This window comes from Oncorhynchus mykiss, chromosome 20 (assembly GCF_013265735.2).
Source record: "Oncorhynchus mykiss isolate Arlee chromosome 20, USDA_OmykA_1.1, whole genome shotgun sequence".
Lineage (NCBI taxonomy): Eukaryota > Metazoa > Chordata > Actinopteri > Salmoniformes > Salmonidae > Oncorhynchus > Oncorhynchus mykiss.
The window spans coordinates 33,236,666-33,262,999 of record NC_048584.1 but is presented as its reverse complement, the minus strand read 5'-3'; the positions used below and the strand labels follow the sequence as shown (position 1 = coordinate 33,262,999).

The following is a 26,334-nucleotide window of genomic DNA, read 5'->3' as shown; positions in this document are numbered from 1 at the left end:
ATCTCAAATTGGTTGAGATCGGGTGATTGTGGAGGCCGGGTCATCTGATGCAGCACTCCATCACTCTCGTTGGTCAAATAGCCATTACACAGCCTGGAGGTGTTTTGGGTCATTGTCCTGCTGAAAATCAACAGATGGGATGGGCGTATCGCTGCAGAATGCTGTGGTAGCCATGCTGGTTAAGTGTGCCTTGAATTCTAAATCAATCAGAGTGTCACCAGCAAATCACAGACAGTGTCACCAGCAAAGCTCCCTCACCACATCACACCTCCATGGTTCACGGTGGGAAAAACACGTGCGGAGATCATCCGTTCACTTACTCCGCGTCTCACAAAGACACGGCAGTTGGAACCAAAAATCTCAAATTTGGACTCAGACCAAAGGCGGATTTCCACTGATCTAATGTCCATTGCTTGCGTTTCTTGGCCCAAGCAAGTCTCCGCTTCTTATTGGTGTCCTTTAGTAGTGCTTTCTTTGCAGTAATTTGGCCATGAAGGCCTGATTCTCTAAGGCTGGTAACTCTAATAAATGTATCCTCTGCAGCAGAAAGGTTCTTTACATTTTCCAGACTGACTGGCCTTCATGTCTTAAAGTAATGATGGACTGTCATTTCTCTTTGCTTATTTTAACTATTTTTGCCATAATATGGACTTGGTCTTTTATCAAATAGGGCTATCTTCTGTATACCCACCCTACCTTGTCACAACACAAATGATTGAATGCATTAAGAAAGAAAGAAATTCCACAAATTAACTTTTAAAAAGGCACCCCTGTTAATTGAGATGCATTCCAGGTGACTTCCTCCTGAAGCTGGTTGAGAATGCCAAGCGTGTGCAAAGGTATCATCAAGGCAACGGGTGGCTACTTTAAAGAATCTCAAATATAAAATAGCTTTTTTGTTTACTGCATTTTTCGATCTGTGTTATTTCATAGTTGATGTCTTATCTATTATTCTACAAAGTAGAAAATAGTAAAAAATAAAGAATACCGCTTGAATGAGTAGGTGTGCACAAGCTTTTGACTGACATACATTGCACATTTAAAAAGTAACATTTACAGTAGATTCATACTAATTAGTTAACCTAGTTGTCAACTATATTTATTTTCACTATACTTATATACACCTGAAAGACTAAAGGAAATGTCAGAGATTCTGAAATGTAATGTTGTCCAAAAAAATCTAATAAAAACTGTTTTTTGCATTTCATGTGATATCAGTTAAGTTTGACCAATTATCTAAGAGTTTGTAGCTGTGTGTTCACGGTGGGCAAAAAGCAAACTTTTAACTCAAATGTCTGTCGAAATATTTCATTTACATGAGTCTCAAAAATGATGCATAACAACTTACTGGGTCAAGAGTAAGAAATAAACATCTTAGTCTTGTTAACTATAAATATTTCCCTAGAACTGTAGTAATACAACCTGTCTGATGACAGTATTAAAACCAGCACTGTGATAGAAACCTTATACAAGGACAATAGGGGCTTGGTCTAATATTCTGAAATGTCCTGAGGTATAACTGTCGATAGGGTAAGTAGTACTCACAGCAGTTTTGCCAAATTCACAGCGGGACGCCATGTTGCTGCTTCCGAGCGTTCTAGTCACGATTAGTATTTGGATTCTAGTTCTGATTGTAGAATAAGATAAATAAACAGTGTGTACAATTCTGAGATTTCCATAAATTGTTATTGGTCGGTATTATCAAGGAGGAGCAAATACGGCATCCATTGAATGTTTTCTAAAAACATCACAATGTTTAAACTGCAATGGGCTTCAGCATATTCTACACTTCTCCAAAGAAATTCCTTAGTGCCATGCGCCACGTGGCGAAACCTTTGAAACCGTTGAGACTCATCAATTTACTGCACCTTAAAGCTGCAATCTAACACGAGAATAAAACCAATCTTTAAATACATAGGTAAGATTTTTTTTTAAATGTTTTAAGAACAAACATTTCCACCTGTCCCTTGTCCTTGTCTTCTTCTGTTAAGCAGGGACAGTCATCACTAGAGGTAACGGAACTACCCGACTTCACACCTGAAGTTTGTTGTGCTAACTGCAGTGCCGCACAGATTTAAAAACTGTCCAGGAGGCTCAAACTGGTAAACAAATGCTCGGTTAAGGTAAGTTGTGAGAATATCTGATAAGAGTCGGGTGCATATATTTATCAGTCAATGGTAAGACATCCCAAAAGTGTCTGTTTGCAGACAACAACAAAAAAAATGAAAATGTACCCCTTTTCAGATGATTCTGAGTAAGATACAAGAGGCATGGAAATAAGTAGGAGATATACATCTGAGTGAGGTATGTTTGTGTATAGATATCTAACATAGTATATACATTTCTGATAAAGATAGAAATATACACATTCACAGTACTGCAGCCACACACAAACATTATCCTGAGTTGTGGTGAAGGCTACAGGTAAACGCAGGTAAAGAAATGTCCCAGTCACACAGCGGAGAGACATCTGAGTGGTTGTAACTCTGCCGTGCTTTTGGAGAGTATAAACGGTTAGCTTGCGTCACAAAAACGATGTGCAGGCTTCAATGAGGCAGAAGTCGTGTGATTCTGGATGGCCAGACTGCTAGCAACAATGACAAGAAACTGCCACCTGGGGAATTGTGGGTGGCGTGTTGTAGCTAGTTTGATCTCTTTGATACAATGTCTTGTTTTGAGGTGTTTTGACTGATGTCACATCTATGCTAATATAGCCAAAATTCACTAGCTAGCTCACCAACAACTGACATGTATTTCAGAGGAAAGTGCTCATTGTGCAAATGTACGTTTCAATACACATGTGAGACAGAATATAGTTTATGTGTCAATCTAGGCCAAACCAGTTTCTCTATAGTGATTTTGTAGCTAAACAGCCAACACGTCTATAGCTGAGGTTTGGTTGGTAACTAAGGAGGTGAAATTGCAGACAGAGGAATCTGTTCTCCCAAACAAACAAAAACATACAACCTCACATTAATATTTTCAGTAGTTGCAGGCATCCTTGCAACCACATATTCTTTCTGCTGTAGTATGGTCTATTCAATCTCAGGTGTGCATTTGCTGAACAGTGACAGGGAAAGAGATAGTGAGCTTAAAGTCAAACACTGGTTGACAAAGTAAAATAAACATTATGAACCCCCATTTAGGTGGTCAAATATGAATAGAGTTTCAAATAGAAATAAGCCTTGAGGAAACATGTCGAGGGCTGAGCATGCGTCATCATTATGACCCAAACAAAGAAATGAGGTTGGTGAATCCAACCCATATGTCTCCAACCTTGGTGCTACAAGGTCTGCAGGCTTTTGATTCAGCTGGCCAATAAGACCATACATTTCCTGTAGTTCTACAGGACCTGGGTTGCAGGCCATTGGCTCAACCCGAAGTGCTGTAATAACTAGAGTACTCCTAGAAGACAGTAAGGGGCGCCACTGATCAATATAGAACTCTGAAGACAATTGGGCTTGGTCCAATTGCAATTTTGCCAACACATTACACATTATATTAGTCAAATAGTAAAAATATTAGAATATGTTAGCACCGTATCTAAAGCAGTTTCAGGATGAACCGTTAAAATATTGTTTGATATCCTTATACAGCACAAACAAGCTTCATAAAACACTGCCAAAACATATTTTAAATATGGAGTGTTTCAACAATGTCTAGGACAACGTCGAGGGGCAGAGACAATTTAGTGTTTGATTGATTTAGACAACAGCTACTTATAGGCTTACCAAACATGTTGAAACAATTAAAGAGTTAAGATGAATAGGTCAGATTGATTCACGGGGTTGATCACAGTAAGTAGAGGTACATTTGGAATAAATCAACATACCTAACTGATCAATTGTGTACTAGCTATATAGAGTCCACAGGAGGTTGGTGGCAGCCTAATTGGGGAGGACAGGCTTGTGGTAATGGCTGGAGCGGAATGTTATCAAACACATGGTTTGATGCCATTTCATTTGCTCTGTTCCAAACATTATTATGAGCCATCCTCCCCTCAGCAGCCGCCCCTGATAGACTCCTCTGTCATTGCCATTGCCTGGCAAATGCAAACCATTACCTGGTCTGGGAAAAAACATCACATATCATCAAGTACTGAATCTCTTTCAATCGTGACTTTATTCGTCTGGGGAGAGGCGTGTACTGAGCAGCTGCCTGCCGTTCTCTCCGGATGCTGACACAGACTGAAGGTCCATGGTCGCATACAGAGCTTCTTGGCTCTCTGGGGCCTCCGTATCCTCCGGTTCCTCCATGTGGCTCATCAGCTTCAGCTTCTTCTTGGGTGGATGTTTAAGGGTGCCAAGGCGCTCCTTGACTTTATACTCCAGCGTGCTGTGAGGGATCCCGTAGACGGTCTGAGCCTTGGACACGCTCATCTTCCCCTCCATCACCACTCCGATAGCTTCCTCTAGCAGCTCTGCGTTGTACTGGCGGTATCGTCCCCTCTTTTTCCTCAGATGCATGTTGCTGAGGTCTGCCTCGGGGTCAGAGGTAGGATACTGCCCCCCAGAGGCAGGGCGTTCTGCATCGGATGAAGCCCAGTACTCCCTCTCTCCTCCACTGCTTCCCAGGCGGCTGTGTTTGGGCAGGATGGACCTCTGCCTCTTCCCCAGGCTGTTCTCACAGTGGTGGCTGGGGAGTCTGTAGGGATCAGAGCTCAGGGAGCCCAAGCAGAAGTCCATCCCCAGGCCTCCAAGGCCTCTCACCTGGGGGATTTTGAGGTCAACGGTCGGGGAGTGGGAAAGAGAGAGGCCCGGGTCTCTGGGGGCCTCCTGGATGATTGCCTTCCCACAGGAGGGCGACTTGGTGAAGAGCCCTGCAGCCTCCAACAAGCTGGGTAGGTCTTTGAGGTGGTCTCCAGCTCTGCTGTTGGCCCGGAGCTTCAGGAGGGCTCCAAAGTGGGTCTTGGAGGCCCAGGACGGAGAGCCGTACCTGGAAAGGAGAGAGAGGTGGTCGAAGGGTCTGGACATCTGGTTCTGGTTGGGAGACAACTCTGGGCTGGAATATAGGTTCACTTCCTGTTTGATGTGCAGGGCGTGACAGAGAGGTGAGGGGGGCTTTAAAGGGACAGAGTAGCTGAAATTCTCCCTCCTCCCATCCTGCAGGCTCCACATAGGCAGCCCGGCCTGTCCGTCAGCACTCAGGGAACGCCTGATTGGATGGAAGGAAATTGGGTGTAAGCAGAGCTTGCACAGTGCTTTAATGTTTCTCTCTCTAGGGGAGGATGGGTTGGGGGAGGGAAGATGAGGCCACTCCTTTATTGGTTGATCTTGCTTAGGTAACATCATATTAGAAAATATATACGTCTGTGAGTGTGTGCTACTTTTAAGAACAAAAAAGGCTCAAGGTTTGGGAATTTGTTTATTTTGGCTTCGCATTTTATTACAAATTATGCGTCAGTCAACATAACAATAAGAAAACAATTTAAAAAAAGGATATGCAGGAAAAAGAAAATCAAAAGAAAAATATGAAATCTAAAAAAAGTGAATAATGTCCAGCTCTGTTCAGATAGGGCAGGAGAGTGAGAAGGGCATGTTGGTCATTAGTCCTGTCCATATAGCTCAGGGGGAGGGGGGCATGTTGGTCATTAGTCCTGTCCATATAGCTCAGGGGGGAGGGGGGCATGTTGGTCATTAGTCCTGTCCATATAGCTCAGGGGGGAGGGGGCATGTTGGTCATAAGTCCTGTCCATATAGCTCGGGGGGGGGGGGGGGGGGGGGGCATGTTGGTCATTAGTCCTGTCCATATAGCTCAGGGGGGAGGGGGGCATGTTGGTCATTAGTCCTGTCCATATAGCTCAGGGGGGAGGGGGGCATGTTGGTCATTAGTCCTGTCCATATAGCTCAGGGGGGAGGGGGGCATGTTGGTCATTAGTCCTGTCCATATAGCTCAGGGGGAGGAGGGCATGTTGGTCATTAGTCCTGTCCATATAGCTCAGGGGGGAGGAGGGGGGGCATGTTGGTCATTTGTCCTGTCCATATAGCTCAGGGGGGAGGGGGGCATGTTGGTCATTAGTCCTGTCCATATAGCTCAGGGGGGAGGGGGGAGGGAGGAGGGCATGTTGGTCATTAGTCCTGTCCATATAGCTCAGGGGGGAGGGAGGCATGTTGGTCATTAGTCCTGTCCATATAGCTCAGGGGGGAGGGGGCATGTTGGTCATAAGTCCTGTCCATATAGCTCGGGGGGGGGGGGGGGGGGGGGCATGTTGGTCATTAGTCCTGTCCATATAGCTCAGGGGGGAGGGGGGCATGTTGGTCATTAGTCCTGTCCATATAGCTCAGGGGGGAGGGGGCATGTTGGTCATAAGTCCTGTCCATATAGCTCAGGGGGGAGGGAGGAGGGCATGTTGGTCATTAGTCCTGTCCATATAGCTCAGGGGGGAGAGGGGCATGTTGGTCATTAGTCCTGTCCATATAGCTCAGGGGGGAGGGGGGCATGTTGGTCATTAGTCCTGTCCATATAGCTCAGGGGGGAGAGGGGCATGTTGGTCATTAGTCCTGTCCATATAGCTCAGGGGGGAGGGAGGAGGGCATGTTGGTCATTAGTCCTGTCCATATAGCTCAGGGGGGAGGGAGGAGGGCATGTTGGTCATTAGTCCTGTCCATATAGCTCAGGGGGGAGGGAGGAGGGCATGTTGGTCATTAGTCCTGTCCATATAGCTCAGGGGGGAGGGGGGAGGGAGGAGGGCATGTTGGTAATTAGTCCTGTCCATATAGCTCAGGGGGGAGGGGGGGAGGGAGGAGGGCATGTTGGTCATTAGTCCTGTCCATATAGCTCAGGGGGGAGGGGGGAGGGCATGTTGGTCATTAGTCCTGTCCATATAGCTCAGGAGGGAGGAGGGGGGGCATGTTGGTCATTCGTGCTGTCAATATATGTCAGGAGGGAGGGGGGAGGGAGGAGGGCATGTTGGTCATTAGTCCTGTCCATATAACTCAGGGGGGAGGGGGGCATGTTGGTCATTAGTCCTGTCCATATAGCTCAGGGGGGAGGGGGGAGGGAGGAGGGCATGTTGGTCATTAGTCCTGTCCATATAGCTCAGGGGGGAGGGGGGAGGGAGGAGGGCATGTTGGTCATTAGTCCTGTCCATATAGCTCAGGGGGGAGGGGGAGGGAGGAGGGCATGTTGGTCATTAGTCCTGTCCATATAGCTCAGGGGGGAGGGAGGAGGGCATGTTGGTCATTAGTCCTGTCCATATAGCTCAGGGGGGAGGGCATGTCGGTCATTATTCCTGTCCATATAGCTCAGGGGGAGGGCATGTTGGTCATTAGTCCTGTCCATATAGCTCAGGGGGGAGGGGGGCATGTTGGTCATTAGTCCTGTCCATATAGCTCAGGGGGGAGGGGGGCATGTTGGTCATTAGTCCTGTCCATATAGCTCAGGGGGAGGAGGGCATGTTGGTCATTAGTCCTGTCCATATAGCTCAGGGGGGAGGAGGGGGGGCATGTTGGTCATTGGTCCTGTCCATATAGCTCAGGGGGGAGGGGGGCATGTTGGTCATTAGTCCTGTCCATATAGCTCAGGGGGGAGGGGGGCATGTTGGTCATTAGTCCTGTCCATATAGCTCAGGGGGGAGGGGGGAGGGAGGAGGGCATGTTGGTCATTAGTCCTGTCCATATAGCTCAGGGGGGAGGGGGGCATGTTGGTCATTAGTCCTGTCCATATAGCTCAGGGGGGAGGGGGCATGTTGGTCATAAGTCCTGTCCATATAGCTCAGGGGGGGGGGGGGGGGCATGTTGGTCATTAGTCCTGTCCATATAGCTCAGGGGGGAGGGGGGCATGTTGGTCATTAGTCCTGTCCATATAGCTCAGGGGGGAGGGGGCATGTTGGTCATAAGTCCTGTCCATATAGCTCAGGGGGGAGGGAGGAGGGCATGTTGGTCATTAGTCCTGTCCATATAGCTCAGGGGGGAGAGGGGCATGTTGGTCATTAGTCCTGTCCATATAGCTCAGGGGGGAGGGGGGCATGTTGGTCATTAGTCCTGTCCATATAGCTCAGGGGGGAGAGGGGCATGTTGGTCATTAGTCCTGTCCATATAGCTCAGGGGGGAGGGAGGAGGGCATGTTGGTCATTAGTCCTGTCCATATAGCTCAGGGGGGAGGGAGGAGGGCATGTTGGTCATTAGTCCTGTCCATATAGCTCAGGGGGGAGGGGGGGAGGGAGGAGGGCATGTTGGTCATTAGTCCTGTCCATATAGCTCAGGGGGGAGGGGGGGAGGGAGGAGGGCATGTTGGTCATTAGTCCTGTCCATATAGCTCAGGGGGGAGGGGGGAGGGCATGTTGGTCATTAGTCCTGTCCATATAGCTCAGGAGGGAGGAGGGGGGGCATGTTGGTCATTCGTGCTGTCAATATATGTCAGGAGGGAGGGGGGAGGGAGGAGGGCATGTTGGTCATTAGTCCTGTCCATATAGCTCAGGGGGGAGGGGGGCATGTTGGTCATTAGTCCTGTCCATATAGCTCAGGGGGGAGGGGGGAGGGAGGAGGGCATGTTGGTCATTAGTCCTGTCCATATAGCTCAGGGGGGAGGGGGGAGGGAGGAGGGCATGTTGGTCATTAGTCCTGTCCATATAGCTCAGGGGGGAGGGGGGAGGGAGGAGGGCATGTTGGTCATTAGTCCTGTCCATATAGCTCAGGGGGGAGGGAGGAGGGCATGTTGGTCATTAGTCCTGTCCATATAGCTCAGGGGGGAGGGCATGTTGGTCATTATTCCTGTCCATATAGCTCAGGGGGAGGGCATGTTGGTCATTAGTCCTGTCCATATAGCTCAGGGGGGAGGGGGGCATGTTGGTCATTGCAGCAAGGCAGTCAGGCATTTAATAACAGAGCAGGGCACGATGACCGTGTTGCCAAATGACTAATGCTAACGTAGTGATAGCCCTTAGCGAGTGACGTTACCACTGAACAAGCACAGCAATAAAAGAGTAAGCCATCAGTATGGGATGTTATAGGGCTACTTACTGTACATAAACTCACAATATCAACCTGACAAATACTGTTACTAAGAAAAACATCTGAAATACTTGTCTGCCAGGTCAGCACTCAAGGCACACAGAATGTGTGACAGAACATAGAAAATCATCAGGTCTTATTGAGTGAACATGATTACATTAAATTGATGGGTGAATGATTGATTTGTGATGAGAGGAAATAATGACGGACACCGAGGCAAATAAAATAAGCATGCGCTTTACTGTTGCTAATGCACTAGCAGGCATAAACCAATATATTATGACTTGACAGGTGTCTGCTTTTTTTTTGCACTTCTAAATATTCCCTCCACCTTCAAATCAGTTCTCCATCTCACCTCAGCTTTGAAATATCATTTCAGAGAGAGAAAAGGGGGGAGACAGAGAGAGGAGAGAGATTGGTAGATAGTAGATATATGGACCTATACATCTGTGGATCTCTGCATACAGAGCTGTACATTCTGAACAGCTTTACCACAAGCAGCTGGCTCTCTTCCTTCACTCACTCCCCCCTCCCTTCACTCACCCACCCTTGCTTGCTTCCTTCCCTCCACCTTCCTTCCTCACTCCCCTCCCTCCCTCACTCACCCACCCTCCCTTCACTCACTCACTCCCTCCCTCACACTCACCCCTCCCTTACCCACCCTTGTTTCCTTCCTCACTCCCCCTAACTTCACTCGCACCCTCCCTTCACTCACCAGCCCCCCCTTCCTTCCCTTCCCTCCTCCTCCGCGTCCTTCCCTTCCTTCACCCCCCTCCCTTCCCTCCCTCCCCCTCGTGTCCTTCCCTTCCTTCACTCGCTCTAAAGAGAGGAGTGTAGCTAGAGAGCGGAGAAACTGTTGCTTAATTAATCCAAATTAAAAATGAATTCCGCTGTGTTCCACTTCAAATGCACTAACATCCATACCGCGGTGTGATGATATCATGAGGCATTGCCCTAGGGCAAAACACAAGAGTTTACTGGATTAAAGATTTTACATTATTTTTGACCTTGAAATGAAGGTCAATGTAAACCATTGAACACCATGCAGTGTAATTAGTAGAACGGAAAGCTCTACTGGTTAGGGGTTTATTCGGATTATTTTGCTTATTTCTAAAAATCCATTGGAATCTTAACTACATCTTATTGTGTATTTAAAAGGAATACAATAATAATAATAATAATAATATAATGTCTCCTGATAAAGTATTTCCTTCAAGATGTCCTTCTTGAAGATGCACATGTGAAACCACTAATGTCACACAGTCAAATCAACAGGCACACCATGCATCTCCGCAGGACCAGAGTTGGTGACCATCGCTTCATGAGCTCCTACAGGTTATTATAAACGGTTGTTTGAACAGGTTGGGGAGTGAGCTATGGTAAAGCCTTACAGGAAGTAGAAACAGAAAGTTGGTCTTACCCTTTAAGAGTGGATGTCTGGGAAAGATGTGGGCTGCGGAGCGATGGAGTGCTGCTTTTGGCCCGTCCCTTTTTGAGTGACAGGTCCAGGACTCCATCTAGGTACAGGACACAAGGATTAGCGAAGTACGTGAGCAAAAGTGTTTAATATATTCCCAGTATTTTACAAAACGTTCCATCCCAAGAATAAATCCCTTTCTCCCGGGTAACCCAGTATTTCCCGCCAAAACCGGAAGGGTCTTTCAAAAGCATTATAAAGCATTGAAATATACTTTGATCAACATGAAAACTCAAACCTGATGCTACCTCAGCCTGATAAGCCAAATATGTCATATATTTTACGAGCCGTACATTAACGACATGTAATGAGCCCAAGCCCAAAAAAGGCCAAATGTTCATGCTGTTAAGGAATATGATATAGGCTACTGCACATTACGCACGACAGGAAAACATAAAAACCCATAGATGTAGCTAGCTACAGTTGAAGTTGGAAGGTAACATACACCGAGGTTGGAGTCATTAAAACTAGTTTTTCAACCATTCCACAAATTTCTTGTAAACAAACTAGCGTTTTGGCAAATAGGTTAGGACATCTACTTTGTGTATGACAAGTTATATTTCCAACAATTGTTAACAGACAGATTATTTCACTTATAACTCACTGTAGTGGGTCAGAAGTTTACATACACTAAGTTGACTGTGCCTTTAAACAGCTTGGAAAATTCCAGAAAATTAGGTCATGGCTTTAGAAGCTTCTGATAGGCTAATTGACATCATTGAGTCAATTGGAGGTGTATCTGTGGATGTATTTCAAGGTCTACCTTCAAACTCCACGCCTCTTTGCTTGACATTGTGGGAAAATCAAAAGAAATCAGCCAAGAAAAAAATTGTAGACCTCCACAAGTCTGGTTCAGCCTTGAGAGCAATTTCCAAATGCCTGAAGATACCACGTTCATCTGTACAAACAATAGTACGCAAGTATAAACCCCATGGGACCATGAAGCCATCATACCGTTCAGGAAAGAGACGTGTTCTGTCTCCTAGAGATGAGCGTACCTTGGAGCGAAAAGAGCAAAATCAATCCCAGAATAACAGCAAAGGACCTTGTGAAGATGCTTGAGGAAACCAGTATAAAAGTATCTATATCCACAGTAAAATGAGTCCTATATCGACATAATCTGAAAGGTCGCTCAGCAAGGAAGAAGCCACTGCTCCAAAACCGCCATAAAAAAGCCAGACTACGATTTGCAAATGCACATGGGGACAAAGATCGTACTTTTTGGAGAAATGTCCTCTGGCCTGATGAAACAAAAATAGAACTGTTTGGCCATAATGACCATCAATATGTTTGAAGGAAAAAGGGGGAGGCTTGCAAGCCGAAGAACACCATCCCAACCGTGAAGCACGGCGGTGGCAGCATCATGTTGTGGGTATGGATATATTGAAGCAACATCTCAAGACATCAGTCAGGAAGTTAAAGCTTGTCCACAAATGGGTCTTGCAAATGGAGAAGGACCCCAAGCATACTTCCAATGTTGTGGCAAAATGGCTTAAGAACAACCAAGTCAAGGTATTGGAGTGGCCATCGCAAAGCCCTTTCCTCAATCCTATTGAAAATTTGTAGGCAGAACTGAAAAAGCCTGTGCGAGCAAGGAGGCCTACAAACCTGACTCAGTTACACCAGCTCTGTCAGGAGGAATGGGCCAAAATTCACCCAAATTATTGTGGGAAGCTTGTGGAAGGCTACCCAAAACATTTGACCCAAGTTAAACAATTTAAAGGCAATGCTACCAAATACTAATTGAGTGTATGTAAACTTCTGACCCACGGGGAATGTGATGAAAGAAAAAAGCTGAAATAAATAATTCTCTACTATTCTACTGACATTTCACATTCTTAAAATAAAGTGGTGATCCTAATTGACCTAAAACAGGGATTTTTTTACTAGGATTAAATGTTAGGAATTGTGAAAAACTGAGTTGAAAAGTATTTGGCTAAGGTGTATGTAAACTTCCGAATTCAGCTGTATATGCTCTCTTGGGTAAATAAATTAAACTAGCTCCATTAAGCTAATATTTTTGAGTGTGAACTGTATTACATGGACTGGAATTACGCACATCATTCAAACCATGATAACGCAAAAGAGAACATGAGATTCTGGTGCAGCACATGCTGCCTACAAAGTTAAATGTAGCCTGTAGGCTAGCACCTTATGAAATATAAAAATGTGGCCCATTTCTATATTGAGTATGCTGAAGCATTTGTAGCTTTCATAATATTTCCCCTAATGTTATTAGTCTACCTCTTTCGCTTAATTCCTTCCTCGCTAAGTTAACAGTCAAGGACAACAAAACTTATTTCATTAATCTTCATCATTCTATTGTCCTTGAATAATATAGGACTAGAATTAGATGCAGAAGGCTTTCACGTCTCTTCAAGAAGATTGAATGGTTCTGGTTCTGAATGAATAACTGCTATAGCCTACCGCCATCGCGTGTTCACTCTTCTTTCAAAGTACCCGAGAGTATTGGTATAACGCTAAAATAAGAGTGGTTTTTAAGGAGAGGCCAGAGGAGAACAGGTCCTTGTGTATTGAGCAAGAGACATAATCTATAAGCTTATTATGCATACGCCATCATTAATTATCTAATTTATCTAAATTATCTATAAGGCTAATACAGCAGTGAATGTAAATATGAAAGAGGTAGGCTAGGACATGAATATATAGGGCTATACATACATACATACATAGAACAGGGTTATCTATTTTGGATGCAATTTCAATAGAGTTGAAGAGAGAGAAAGACAGTGTTTGCACGTGCACTGATTTAAACAACAATATTAGAGTGATAGTCTGTTTAAAAACTCTGCAATTAAAAAATAATCTTTACAATGAAAAAACAAGGTGACCCTCGAAAGCCAGATGGAGATGGTAAATTAGATGCACATTCGTTCTATATATTACTGTATCATAGGCTATGCTGCAGCAAATGTACCTGTCAGAAGGGGGGAAAAGTTAGCATGGTGAGATGATGAGTCTACATGCATTGTGTACTGTGCTCCATACTGAGATGGGCTGTCTGTCCCCACCCTGAGGGTTGATGATTCATCATGCAGAGGCCGTAGAGAAGGCAGATTTAGACATTGCATATAATTTAACAGTTCCATTTCACGCCATGCTGTTCATAAAAATAATTTATTATAATTTACCAGTATCTCGCAGTTACTTATCCTGGGAAAAAGGAGTGGTTTTGGGTGGTAAATTCCAATAAATCTCAGTAACCAGGTTCCCATCATTCAACCCTAGTGTGCAGTACAGTAGTGTAGTGAATCTGCTGGTACCTTGTTCTGCAGGCTGTGGCAGGAACCTCTTGAAAGTTAGGAAGAGGTTACTTTACATCAAACATATTACCAGTACAAGTGTGTCTGCTCGGTCAGTCTACTACCAGCACTAGTGCATCTGCTGCTACCTTGTTCTACAGGCTGTGGCAGAGGCTTCTTGACAGTGAGGTCGAGAGGCAAGTCCTGGTCGGCCATCAGCAGCTTGGAGAGGACGGGGTTCTGGCTGGGTACGGAGTGGGTAGCAGTACCACCAGGGCTGGCAGCTGGGGGCACCGTGGGCAGCGAGGGGGGAGGAGGCAGGCTTTGGTCTGGGTGGGGACCAGGCCTGGGAGTGTAGCGGCTGTCCGGAGTAGAGGAACTACTTTTTGAGGTATATTCTGCAGCAAACTGGCGGATCATCCTCTGCATTATGTCCAGAGCCACTCCTGGAATGTGTGGGTCTGAGAAGCTGGGCACATCTGAGGGAGGGACAAGGAAAAATAACATTATAAAGACATCTGTAGAGACGGTTGACCCTAAGCCCGTGAGCGCAAGCCATCTCAACCATAGCAACAGTTTCTCAAATGTAACTAAGAGCACACATGGTCCTGTTAGATATTCCTGTCGATACACAATCTTACAGAAATTGCCGTAACAAATATAGTTCTTCGTAAGTAAAGACCTACCTTTTTTGTAGAGGACTGCATTAAAAAATTCCTCTGCTTGTTTCTCAAGTCTGTTGATCTTGGTCTGGTCTTTGACCAGCAGGGGTTCAGCTCCACTCTCCAACCCCTGGTTGCTCAGGCCAACTAAGTGCTCCTTGGAGAAGAGAGAAACAGAAACAAATGGAATAGCGTCTTAGCAGCAGAAGTGACATGCTGTGGCATATGGTAGACACGTACTTAACTTCTTGGTGACTGGGGGCAGTATTGAGTAGCTTGGATGAATAAGGTGCCCAGAGTAAACAGTCTGCTACTCAGCTATAAAAGCTAGAATATGCATATAATTAGAACATTTGGAAAGAAAATACTCAAGTTTCTAAAACTGTTTGAATGATGTCTGAGTATAAACAACTCATATGGCAGGCGAAAACCTGAGAAAGATTTCCCACTTCCTGGTTGGATTTGAGGTTTGTAGTTTTTCAACTCATTGCCATTCCAATATACCTTGTCTGTTGGGTCATTTTGCACCTCCTAAGGCTTCCACTAGATGTTAACAGTCTTGAAAACCTTGTTTGAGGCTTCTACTGTGAAGTGGGGGCGAATGAGAGGGGATTGAGCCAGGTGTCTGGCAGATTGCCACGAGCTCGTGACAAGCGGTCATGTGAAAGTTAGCTTGCGTTCCATTGCTTTTCTACAGACAAAGGAATTCTCCAGTTGGAACATTATTGAAGGTTTATGATAAAAACATCCTAAAGATTGATTCTATACTTCGTTTGACATGTTTCTACGACCTGTAATATAACTTTTTGGACGTTTCGTCCGACCTTTCGGCTGGACTTACACGCGCGTTTGCATTTGTTTACCAAACGCCCTAACAAAAGAAGGTATTTGGACTTAAATGATGAACTTTATCGAATAAATAAATAAATAAATAAAATAAATATATATACACACACACACACACTGCTCAAAAAAATAAAGGGAACACTTAAACAACACAATGTAACGCCAAGTCAATCACACTTCTGTGAAATCAAACTGTCCACTTAGGAAGCAACACAGATTGACAATACATTTCACATGCTGTTGTGGAAATGGAATAGTCAACAGGTGGAAATTATAGGCAATAAAGGAGTGGTTCTGCAGGTGATAACCACAGACCACTTCTCAGTTCCTATGCTTCCTGGCTGATGTTTTGGTCACTTTTGAATGCTGGCGGTGCTTTCACTCTAGTGGTAGCATGAGACGGAGTCTACAACCCACACAAGTTGCTCAGGTAGTGCAGCTCATCCAGGATGGCACATCAATGCGAGCTGTGGCAAGAAGGTTTGCTGTGTCTGTCAGCGTAGTGTCCAGAGCATGGAGGCGCTACCAGGAGACAGGCCAGTACATCAGGAGACGTGGAGGAGGCCGTAGGAGGGCAACAGCCCAGCAGCAGGACCGCTACCTCCGCCTTTGTGCAAGGAAGCGAGGGAGGAGCACTGCCAGAGCCCTGCAAAATGACCTCCAGCAGGCCACAAATGTGCATGTGTCTGCTCAAACGGTCAGAAACAGACTCCATGAGGGTGGTATGAGGGCCCGACGTCCACATGTGGGGGTTGTGCTTACAGCCCAACACCGTGCAGGACGTTTTTCATTTGCCAGAGAACACCAAGATTGGCAAATTCGCCACTGGCGCCCTGTGCTCTTCACAGATGAAAGCAGGTTCACACTGAGCACATGAGACAGATGTGACAGTCTGGAGACGCCGTGGAGAACGTTCCGCTGCCTGCAACATCCTCCAGCATGACCGGTTTGGTGGTGGGTCAGTCATGGTGTGGGGTGGCATTTCTTTGGGGGGCCTCCATGTGCTCGCCAGAGGTAGCCTGACTGCCATTAGGTACCGAGATGAGATCCTCAGAACCCTTGTGAGACCATATGCTGGTGCGGTTGGCCCTGGGTTCCTCCTAATGCAAGACCTCATGTGGCTGGAGTGTGTCAGCAGTTCCTGCAAGAGGAAGGCATTGATGCTATGGACTGGCCCGCCTGTTCCCCAGACCTGAATCCAATTGAGCACATCTGGGACATCATGTCTCGCTCCATCCACCAACGCCACGTTGCACCACAGACTGTCCAGGAGTTGGCGGATGCTTTAGTCCAGGTCTGGGAGGAGATCCCTCAGGAGACCATCCGCCACCTCATCAGGAGCATGCCCAGGCGTTGTAAGGAGGTCATACAGGCACGTGGAGACCACACACACTACTGAGCCTCATTTTGACTTGTTTTAAGGACATTACATCAAAGTTGGAGCAGCCTGTAGTGTGGTTTTCCACTTTAATTTTGAGTGTGACTTCAAATCCAGACCTCCATGGGTTGATAAATTTGATTTCCATTGATAATTTTGTGTGATTTTGTTGTCAGCACATTCAACTATGTAAAGAAAAAAGTATTTAATAAGAATATTTCATTCATTCAGATCTAGGATGTTTTATTTTAGTGTTCCCTTTATTTTTTTTAGCAGTGTATATCTCTTTGGCTGTTTTGGTCTCTGAGCGCCGTAATCAGATTATTGCATGGTGTGCTTTAAAAAAAAATCTGACACAGCATTAAGGAGACCTTTATCTAAAGTTCCATGTATAATAGTTGTATCTTACATCAATGTTTATTATGAGTATTTCTGTAAATTGTGGCTCTCTGCAAAATCACTGCATGTTTTGGAACTTCTGAACATAACACGCCAATGTAAACTGAGATTTTTGGATATAAATATGCACTTTATCGAACAAAACATGCATGTATTGTGTAACATGAAGTCCTATGAGTGTCATCTGATGAAGATCAAAGGTTAGTGATTCATTTTATCTATATTCCTGCTTTTTGTGACTCTTCTCTTTGGCTGGAAACATTTTGTTTTTCTGTGACTTGGTGGTGACCAAACAATCGTTTGTGGTGCTTTCGTTGTAAAGCCTTTTTGAAATCGGACACTGTGGCTGGATTAACGAGAATTTTATCTTTACAATGGTGTAAAATACTTGTATGCTTGAGGAATTTTAACAATGAGATTTTTGTTGTTTTGAATTTGGCGCCCTGCACTTTCACTGGCTGTTGGCGGGGTGGGACGCTACCATCCCGAATATCCCAGAGAGGTTAAGCAATAAGGCACAAGGGGGTGTGGTATATGGCCAATATACCACTGCTAAGGGGTGTTCTTATGCACGACAACACAGAGTGTCTGGATATAAGCCCTTACATGGAACCCAAACCGGCTGTGCGCGTGCGCTATCGTGCATAAATGTATTTTGTCCCCCTACACCAAATGCGATCACGACACGCAGGTTAAAATAGCAAAACAAACTCTGAACCAATTACATTAATTTGGGGACAGGTAGAAAATCATTAAACATGTATTGCAATTTAGCTAGTTCGCTTGCACTTGCTGGCTAATTTGTCCTGGGATAGAAACATTGAGTTGTTATTTCACCTGAAACGCACAAGGTACTCTACTCCGCCAATTAATCCACACATAAAACAGCCAACCGAATCGTTTCTAGTCATCTCTCCTCCTTCCAGGCTTTTTCATCGTTGAACTTATATGGTGATTGGCATCTAAACTTTCATAGTATTACCACAACTACCGGCAAAACAGTTCATCTTTCAATCACCCACGTGGGTATAACCAATGAGGAGATGGCACGTGGGTACCTGCTTCTATAAACCATTGAGGCACATGTGCAGTGCCCTCTTCCATCACATGTGCAGCTGATTCTCAAGATCTTGCACACTAATGAGATGCTATTGAGCCCACACTACTACACTGTCTGAGACAAGGACTACATGCTTTATGGTACATTTTGATTACAATACTGGGTGGGGTGAATATATTTTATATAACATACATTATTTTTTGTTAACTAGTAAAGAGTAGACTACAGCAAATTGTGTTTAAATCATTTCTAACTTAGTTTTTGCTACCATGTGGGTTTTAACTTGCTTGAGCCTGCTAACTGAGGAGTGTTAATTCACCTGTTCCATACATGTTTCATTTCAAAAACACTTCTTAAAAGGAGTTGTTCAATCTAACTGCTTAACTATTTATCTGTACATGAAATTTAAATTGTTTTTTTTTACTCCTCTTTTTCTAATCTTAACAGGAAAATGCCAAGATTTCCAGAGACATTTCACTGCAGCTAATGTAGAAGGAATAGATTGGTACAATTGTAAATACTGTGCCAAATCATGTGTGAAGAATGCAACAAAGATGGAGAATCATCTGGCCAAGTGCATAAAGTTCCCTCAGCACACACAACAAGCAAACTGACAAAAGTCCCTCTACTTCTATTTGAGGTGAAAATGATGAATCAGACACCTTATTGTTAGCAACAGCTCATGGTCCTCCTGGAATCAGAAGTTTTTTTTTGCTCAATGGAGGAACGTAGTCAGAGAAATGCTAATGAATGTCTTGCTCGAGCTGCGTATGCAACTGATTCGCCTCTGATGCTCACAGGCAATGTGTATTGGAAGAGATTTCTGAATGTTCTTCATCCAGCATACACACACCCCCCCACCCCCCAACCAGGCATGCTTTATCTACTCATTTGTTGGATACAGAGTTCAAGTGATGGGCAAGCAAACCAGAGAAAGCAGACTATTTCATCTGATGGGTGGTCGAACGGTCGTGGGCAAGGAATAATTAACTACATCATCTCCCCCCCTCAACCAGTAATCTACAAGAGCACAGACACAAGGGACAACAGACACACTGGTCTATAAATTGCAGATGAGCTGAAGGCAGTCATCAATGACCTTGGACCACAGAAGGTATTTGCACTGGTGACAGACAGTGCTGCGAACATGAAGGCTGCTTGGTTCTAAAGTGGAGGAGTCCTACCCTCACATCACACCCATTGGCTGTGATGCTCATGCATTGAATCTGCTTCTCAAGGACATCATGGCACTGAAAACAATGGATACACTCTATAAGAGAGCCAAGGAAAAGGGTTAGATATGTGAAGGGTCATCAAGTTATAGCAGCAATCTACCTCATTAAGCAAAGTGAGAAGAATAAGAGCACCATATTGAAGCTGCCCAGCAACAACCCTTTGGGGTGGTGTTGTCATCATGTTTGACAGTCTCCTGGAGAGGAAGGAGTCTCTCCAAGAAATGGCCACAGAAATATCACAGTCTGCCGATATGGACAGCTCCATCAAGAGGATCCTACTGGATGATGTATTTTGGGAAAGAGTGGTAAGCAGAGTGAAACCTATAGCAGTAGCCTTGGCATAGATTGAGGAAGACAATGCCATCATGTCTGATGTTCAGACTCTGCTTGCAGATGTAATATAATAAATCCATACTGCCCTGCCCACTTCACTTTTGTGCCAAGCAGAGGAAACTGCAGTTCTGAAATGCATCAAAAAGCGTGAAGACTTGTGCCTGAAGCCCAAACACACTGCAACGTACATGTTGGACCCCAAGTATGCTGGCAAGAGCATCCTGTCTGGTGCAGAGATCAACAAGGCCTATGGTGTTATCACTATTGTGTCTCGCCACCTTGGCCTGGATGAGGGCAAGGTTCTTGGCAGTCTGGCGAAGTACACTTCCAAGCAAGGGCTTTGGGATGGTGATGCATTATGGCAGTCGTGCCAACATATCTCATCAGCCACCTGGTGGAAGGGACTTTGTGGATCTGAGGAAATTTCCCATGTTGTCTCCATCATCCTCCAAATCCCACCAACATCAGCTGCATCAGAGCGCAACTGGTCCTTGTTTGGGAACACACACACACACACCAAAGCACGCAACAGGCTGACCAGTACAAGGGTTGAAAAATGTGTAGCCATCCGGGCAAATTTGAGGCTTTTTGAGCCTGACAACGAGCCATCCTCAACAAGGTTGGAAAGTGACAGTGAAGATGAGGCCTCAGAGTCTGAAGTTCAAGAGGTGGACATTGAGGAGGTCCAGGGAGAAGACATGGAAGCCTGAGACGAAGACAACCAAAGCCTTGGTTTCTAGACTGTCATTTTATGTTGAAAACATTTTTGGGAGATGCGATGGATCATTCAATATTCCCTTTATTTTGTTGCTCAGTGAAATAATCCCATGCGAAGAGTCAAGTCATTTAATTAAAGTTCACTTCGTAACAATTATTTATTTATTTTTCAATTGGAAGGATTTAATCAATTTGCAATTATGTCTACTTATGATAAGGTAAAAGTTGTTTGTCTCCTTATGATAAATATACCCAATGCAAAAACCATTACATTTAAATGGTATTAATATTAATTTGCATACATTTCTGTTAATACTCATATATTCCCGTTAATTCCCACAGAAAGTTTCCACCTCTGAATATTCCCCAAAATGTGCAACCCTAGTTGGGGGTAAAGGCGCAGTGCCGTTAAACACATGATTTCCTTGTTTTTTTTGTACAAATATAACTCTGAAATTGTGAAAATTATGATACACATGAAGGGCATAAGAGCTTTTTGAAAAATAAATCCTAGAATTTCAGCCTGTTCAGGTGGGATGGAATTTATGGCCCACATCATGACACCACAATGTTATCTGATTATAATAGTCCAGACTGTTCATCTAGGTAAGGATGGTCTAGAGCCCATCCCCTATCAGGGCTGTGCATGTAAATATCTTCAAATTTGTTTCCTAACACCCACACGATTAGACTGAGCATTTCAAGGGCCGAAGGAGGCTCAGGGAAATAAATGATAAATCACTGTTAAATGAAAATATATTTATTAGACAGTGGTGATTACAAAAGACTACATGGGGGCTTTATCCATTAGGGAGATGTCAATATTTTACCCTGGACTGTATCTGTTAGGGGCAATGTTTGTTGTTTTCCTAGATCAGCGGGTCCCAAACCTTTTCACTCAGGCCCCCGATCCAGCATTGGGGAACATCCCGCGGGTCACATCTATTTCTATGGGCAGAAGCACTGTTCATGACAAATGCTTCACACACCTCTTGCTGGCATTTATCTGGCATACACATTTTGTCATGGGGTGAAGATAAAAATAAAAACATTTTAAAGCTAATTTCCATGCAGTTCTATAGATTACGCCACATCTAATGTGTATGCATGTGATATTTGAGTGATTCAAACATTAAAACTAAATGTATAGGCTAAAAACAACTAGCTAAAAAATTATAGCTGAAATGGACGAGTTGATCCGGACACTTCTGACAAGTTAGCTCTAAGGTTTGCAATTACTGAGGAAAACTGATAATGCACTACTCAATTACAACAAATGGCACCTTGTGCATTCTACAATTACAACTTTCAAGAGTTAGCTGAAAGCTGGACTGAGTTTGGGAACCACTGTCCTAGATCAGTACAGTAGCCAGGTGGAATGGGAGGATGAGAAGCTTGTTCTTGTTATTTCTCTTCAAGTGCAGATCTGCTTTCATGGGCACAGCTCTGCTTCTCTACAGGCTAAGGTCCAGTTAATGGGTGAAGTTTGAGCAAACTCCCCTCCAATACGCCTCTATTAGATTCTATACAGTCTGTATAGCCTTCAAATTCACATCTGGCCTCAGTCAGTTCCATGTTTCAGAATACTAACAATTCATAAGTCTAGTTCCTCAAGCTCTGAAGCTTTCTCTTTCAGAATAATGAATGAGGCTATAGCTACTTCCTCGAGGTCTCTTTCAGAATAACACCTATTCATACAGCCTAGCCCTCGCTGTTCCACATTCAGTTCTGAATGTGCTTTCTTTGTAGCCTGGTCTTAGAAAATATTACCACTTCACAGCAGATAGGTACATGTACAACAGTTGTGCGAGAGAGAGACTGTTGAATTATTCCATTTCCAATTATTCAATCAGAAACAAGGTGCTTCTAAAGGACAATGTTGCTGCTTTTGTAGTGTGGTAATACAGGAGGTACACTCATCTAGGGGTGGAACAGCAGAACACAATAGAGCAAGAGAAAGACGTGAAAAGAAAAGTCCTTACCTTGACTTTGTCTCGTCTTACGCAGCAGAACGGGCAGTTCTCGTCGAATGACCAGTCTGTACCGCCTTCGGGCTCACTGCCTGTGGATCCACGAGAAGAGACATTTTAGAAAGAACAGGGCAGGGTATAGTACGACAAAATACATATAAGATGGTGGTGAAGAACACGGTAACAAAATAAACCCTTTAGAAATCTTGGCTACACTGACATAGTCCCCTAGACTTAAGGATCACAGATATCAGAGTCAACCACTTATTGTAGAAATCAAAACATGAGTAGATATTGACAATTGATTGGTAATTATTTTTTTAAAGTATTTTCCAGTGAATGTGGTTTCTAAGGTTATAGTATGCACTACATTCACAACTGATTGTTTTTTTTTTTTACTTACATGAATACCTAAAATGAGATTAGAGCAGTGTTTCCCTAACTCGGTCCTCGAGTGCCCTAGCACTACACAGAGGAGTCACATAATCAACTAATCATCGAGCTTTGATAATTTGAAATCAGCGGTGCAGTATTAGGGCAAAAAACTAAACATTTACCCCTTGGGGATTCATTTAAGAGTGATGGGGAGGGGGAATTTAGGAAAAAATAAACATGAACAGACACAAGGAGTTCATCTCAGACCATCAACACAAAGAAAATTACCAAATGTTGTCAGTGAGCGCGAATTGGTGCCTGGTTTGTCAGTTGCCGTGGAAATCCATTTGCTTTGAGTCCTACTAACCTTCAGCAAAGAGCATAATAATATACCTAGTCAGAGGCGTTGGGCATGTTCATATTGATTCACTGTTGAACTAGGTCTACAGGGCCTATTAAACAATCTAAATGAAGAATGTCTGATGGAATAGGCTTTCATGGCCAGTTCATCGTTAACCACTCTAAGTTCATATTGTATTCTGTTCTATAAGCAATGTGTTACACTAACTTAAAATCCAGTATATTTTTTTCTGTCTTTTTTTAATAAATTAATTCCCGTCTTCATCAACTATAGAAATTAATGGCCTCCCGGGTGGCACTGTACTGCACCGCCAGCTGTGCCACCAGAGACTCTGGGTTCGCGCCCAGGCTCTGTCGTAACCCGGCCGCGACCGGGAGGTCCGTGGGGCGACGCACAATTGGCCTAGCATTGTCCGGGTTAGGGAGGGTTTGGCCGGTAGGGATATCCTTGTCTCATCGCGCACCAGCGACTCCTGTGGCGGGCCGGGGGCAGTGCGCGCTAACCAAGGTTGCCAGGTGTTTCCTCCGACACATTGGTGCGGCCGGTTACCGGGTTGGATGGCGCTGTGTTAAGAAGCAGTGCGGCTTGGTTGGGTTGTGTATCGGAGGACCGCATGACTTTCAACCTTCGTCTCTCCCGAGCCCGTACGGGAGTTGTAGCGATGAGACAAGATAGTAGCTACTAACAATTGGATACCATGAAATTGGGGAGAAAAAGGGGTAAAATTCAAACAAAAAAAAAATATAGAAATTAAGAATAGGTTCTAGTATTTAATTCAAATTGGTAACATGTTTGAATAATATGGTTTGTTGAGCATTCTTGCAGTACTAGGAGGTTTTTGACTCTGTGTTTACACAAGCAACCCAATTGTAATATTTTTCCCAAAAGAGCTGATCTGCCTGGTCAGAAGACCAATTACTGGAATGAAAATCTGAATTGGTCTGCCGGTGTGATTATGACAAATTGAATGGAGCCCTGAGGGTTCTAGCTTTAGGTTTAGCTGAACTCACATGTTTATATTGTAACCCCACTGACTTCCATCATTTTCTTGGTATGGATACTATAATCCTATTGTACTTTTCCTTAAAGCAAAACAAATGGTATTGTAGTCCAGTTTAGTTGTTTACAGCTCTCAAAAAGAAGTTGTCAAAACCCCAAATAATGCCTAAAAGAACCATACAGGCTTTTACATCGGCTCCAAACTCCGACTTCCCTGCACCTCTTGATATGTTTGATTTTGTTAACAAAATCAACGCAGGCTTCAGTTCAGGAGTCTTGGATCAATGATTTGTGGTTATGAATGGGAGGGACATAATTTAGGTTTTAATTAGCGGAAGTGATGTTGGTTTGTGTGTCAGTGCAACATACAGACTCACCTTTAAATAACGTTAGGTCCTCCACCAACCTCGACCCAAACAACCCTTCTAGAATGCTCTCAAAACCTGTGGAAACAGAACAACGCATTCCATGAATATACAGAACATTCCAGAAGTGTTGTGGAATTTGTATCCATTGGAGGCCCAAAAACATGTAGCCTACAGTTTCTCTGAAGATGTAAGCCTATGCATCCCGTTGCATTCACTGGAAATGTACGTACATAGGCCCTAGTCTTCTGCCAAATGGCACAATTGACCCTTTGCTAAGCCCCGCCCCCCTTGGTTACTGTTGCAACCGCAGACAATATTCTCCTGGGAAGCCCAATTCCCCATTCAACCACTGGCGAATTCCCTTCACAATGATCCCAAACTGTGTTTCTAATACGCAATGAAATTAAAACAGACTACCCCTTGCTAATCAGGATACTCTTGGGCATGTTGTGGTGGACTGTCATTACAATTGCTTTACAGGAAGCTGGTGTAGCTATCCTCTGAATGGCTCCGAATTCCCTGTCAGCATGCAGTCAAAGCTATATAACCACGTGTTGGTGCCAACTAGTGCTCTCAAATCGTATCCTGATGTCGACAACAGATGGGAGTCATACTCATAAAATTGTTAACTTAGTTAATTTGAGAAAACATTTTATATTAAGTGGCTAGCTAGCATTAGCAATGCTTCGAGGTCAACGAGAAAGCGCTAGCTAACCAGCTGAGCTAACAAAATGTAACAAAAGTCTTATTTCGGATTTGAAGGGTCATTAAAAAAAATGTAGCTTTTCTCCAAAATGGCAATTCCTGGGAATGTTTGACATTCTCAGTGATCAAACACCAATCCTTCCTATATAGGCCTAGCTAACCTAATTCTCCACAACGCCACAGACTTCCAATTTTATCTTGAAGCCCCCCTCATCAAATTTCCTAAAAAAAAAAAATACAAAAACATTAGCGGAATGCACATACACTACCGTTCAAACGTTTGGGGTCACTTAGAAATGTCCTTGTTTTTGAAAGAAAAGCTACATTTTTGGTCCATTTAACTAACATCAAATTGATCAGAAATACAGTGTAGACATTGTTAATGTTGTAAATTACTATTGTAGCTGGAAACGGCAGGTTTGTAATGGAGTATCTACATTGGCGTACAGAGGCCCATTATCAGCAACCATCACTCCTGTGTTAGCCTTTTAAAATGATAAACTTGGAATAGCTAATTGAACATCAGAAAACCCTTTTGCAATTATGTTAGCACAGCTGAAAACTGTTGTTCTGATAAAGAATAAATAAAACTGGCCTTCTTTAGACTAGTTGAGTATCTGGAGTATCAGCACGTGTGGGTTTGATTACAGGCTCATGATGGCCAGAATCAAAGCACTTTCTTCGGAAACTCACCAGTCTATTCTTGTTCTGAGAAATTAAGGCTATTCCATGCGAGAAACTGCCAAGAAACCGAAGATCTTGTGCAGCGCTGTGTACTACTCCCTTCACAGAACAGTGCAAACGGGCTCTAACCAGAATAGAAAGAGAAGTGGGAGGCCCCGGTGCACAACTGAGCAAGAAGACAAGTACATTAGTTTCTAGTTTGAGAAACAGACACCTCACAAGTCCTCAACAGGCAGCTTCATTAAATAGTACCCGCAAAACACCAGTCAACGTCAACAGTGAAGAGGCGACTCTGGGATGCTGGTCTTCTAGGCAGAGATCCTCTGTCCAGTCTCAACGTCAACAGTGAAGAGGCGACTCTGGGATGCTGATCTTCTAGGCAGAGTTCCTCTGTCCAGTCTCAACGTCAACAGTGAAGAGGCGACTCTGGGATGCTGGTCTTCTAGGCAGAGTTCCTCTGTCCAGTCTCAACGTCAACAGTGAAGAGGCGACTCCGGGATGCTGGCCTTCTAGGCAGAGTTCCTCTGTCCAGTCTCAACAGTGAAGAGGCG

General features: G+C 44.2%; 1 protein-coding gene across 1 annotated transcript in view; it reads right to left on the bottom strand.

The window, feature by feature from the left end:
- Positions 1–865: 865 nt before the first annotated feature.
- LOC110499352 (ligand-dependent corepressor) overlaps positions 866–26,334 on the bottom strand; it is a 45,863-nt gene continuing 20,394 nt past the window's right edge. The window contains exons 2-7 of the mRNA XM_021576436.2: positions 24,404–24,469; positions 22,304–22,383; positions 14,378–14,510; positions 13,841–14,170; positions 10,372–10,468; positions 866–5,154 (exon numbers count right to left, since the gene is read on the bottom strand). Coding sequence (XP_021432111.2) covers positions 4,122–5,154; positions 10,372–10,468; positions 13,841–14,170; positions 14,378–14,510; positions 22,304–22,383; positions 24,404–24,469 — 1,739 coding nt within the window. The 3' untranslated portion in view covers positions 866–4,121. The remainder of the gene's footprint in view (positions 5,155–10,371; positions 10,469–13,840; positions 14,171–14,377; positions 14,511–22,303; positions 22,384–24,403; positions 24,470–26,334) is intronic.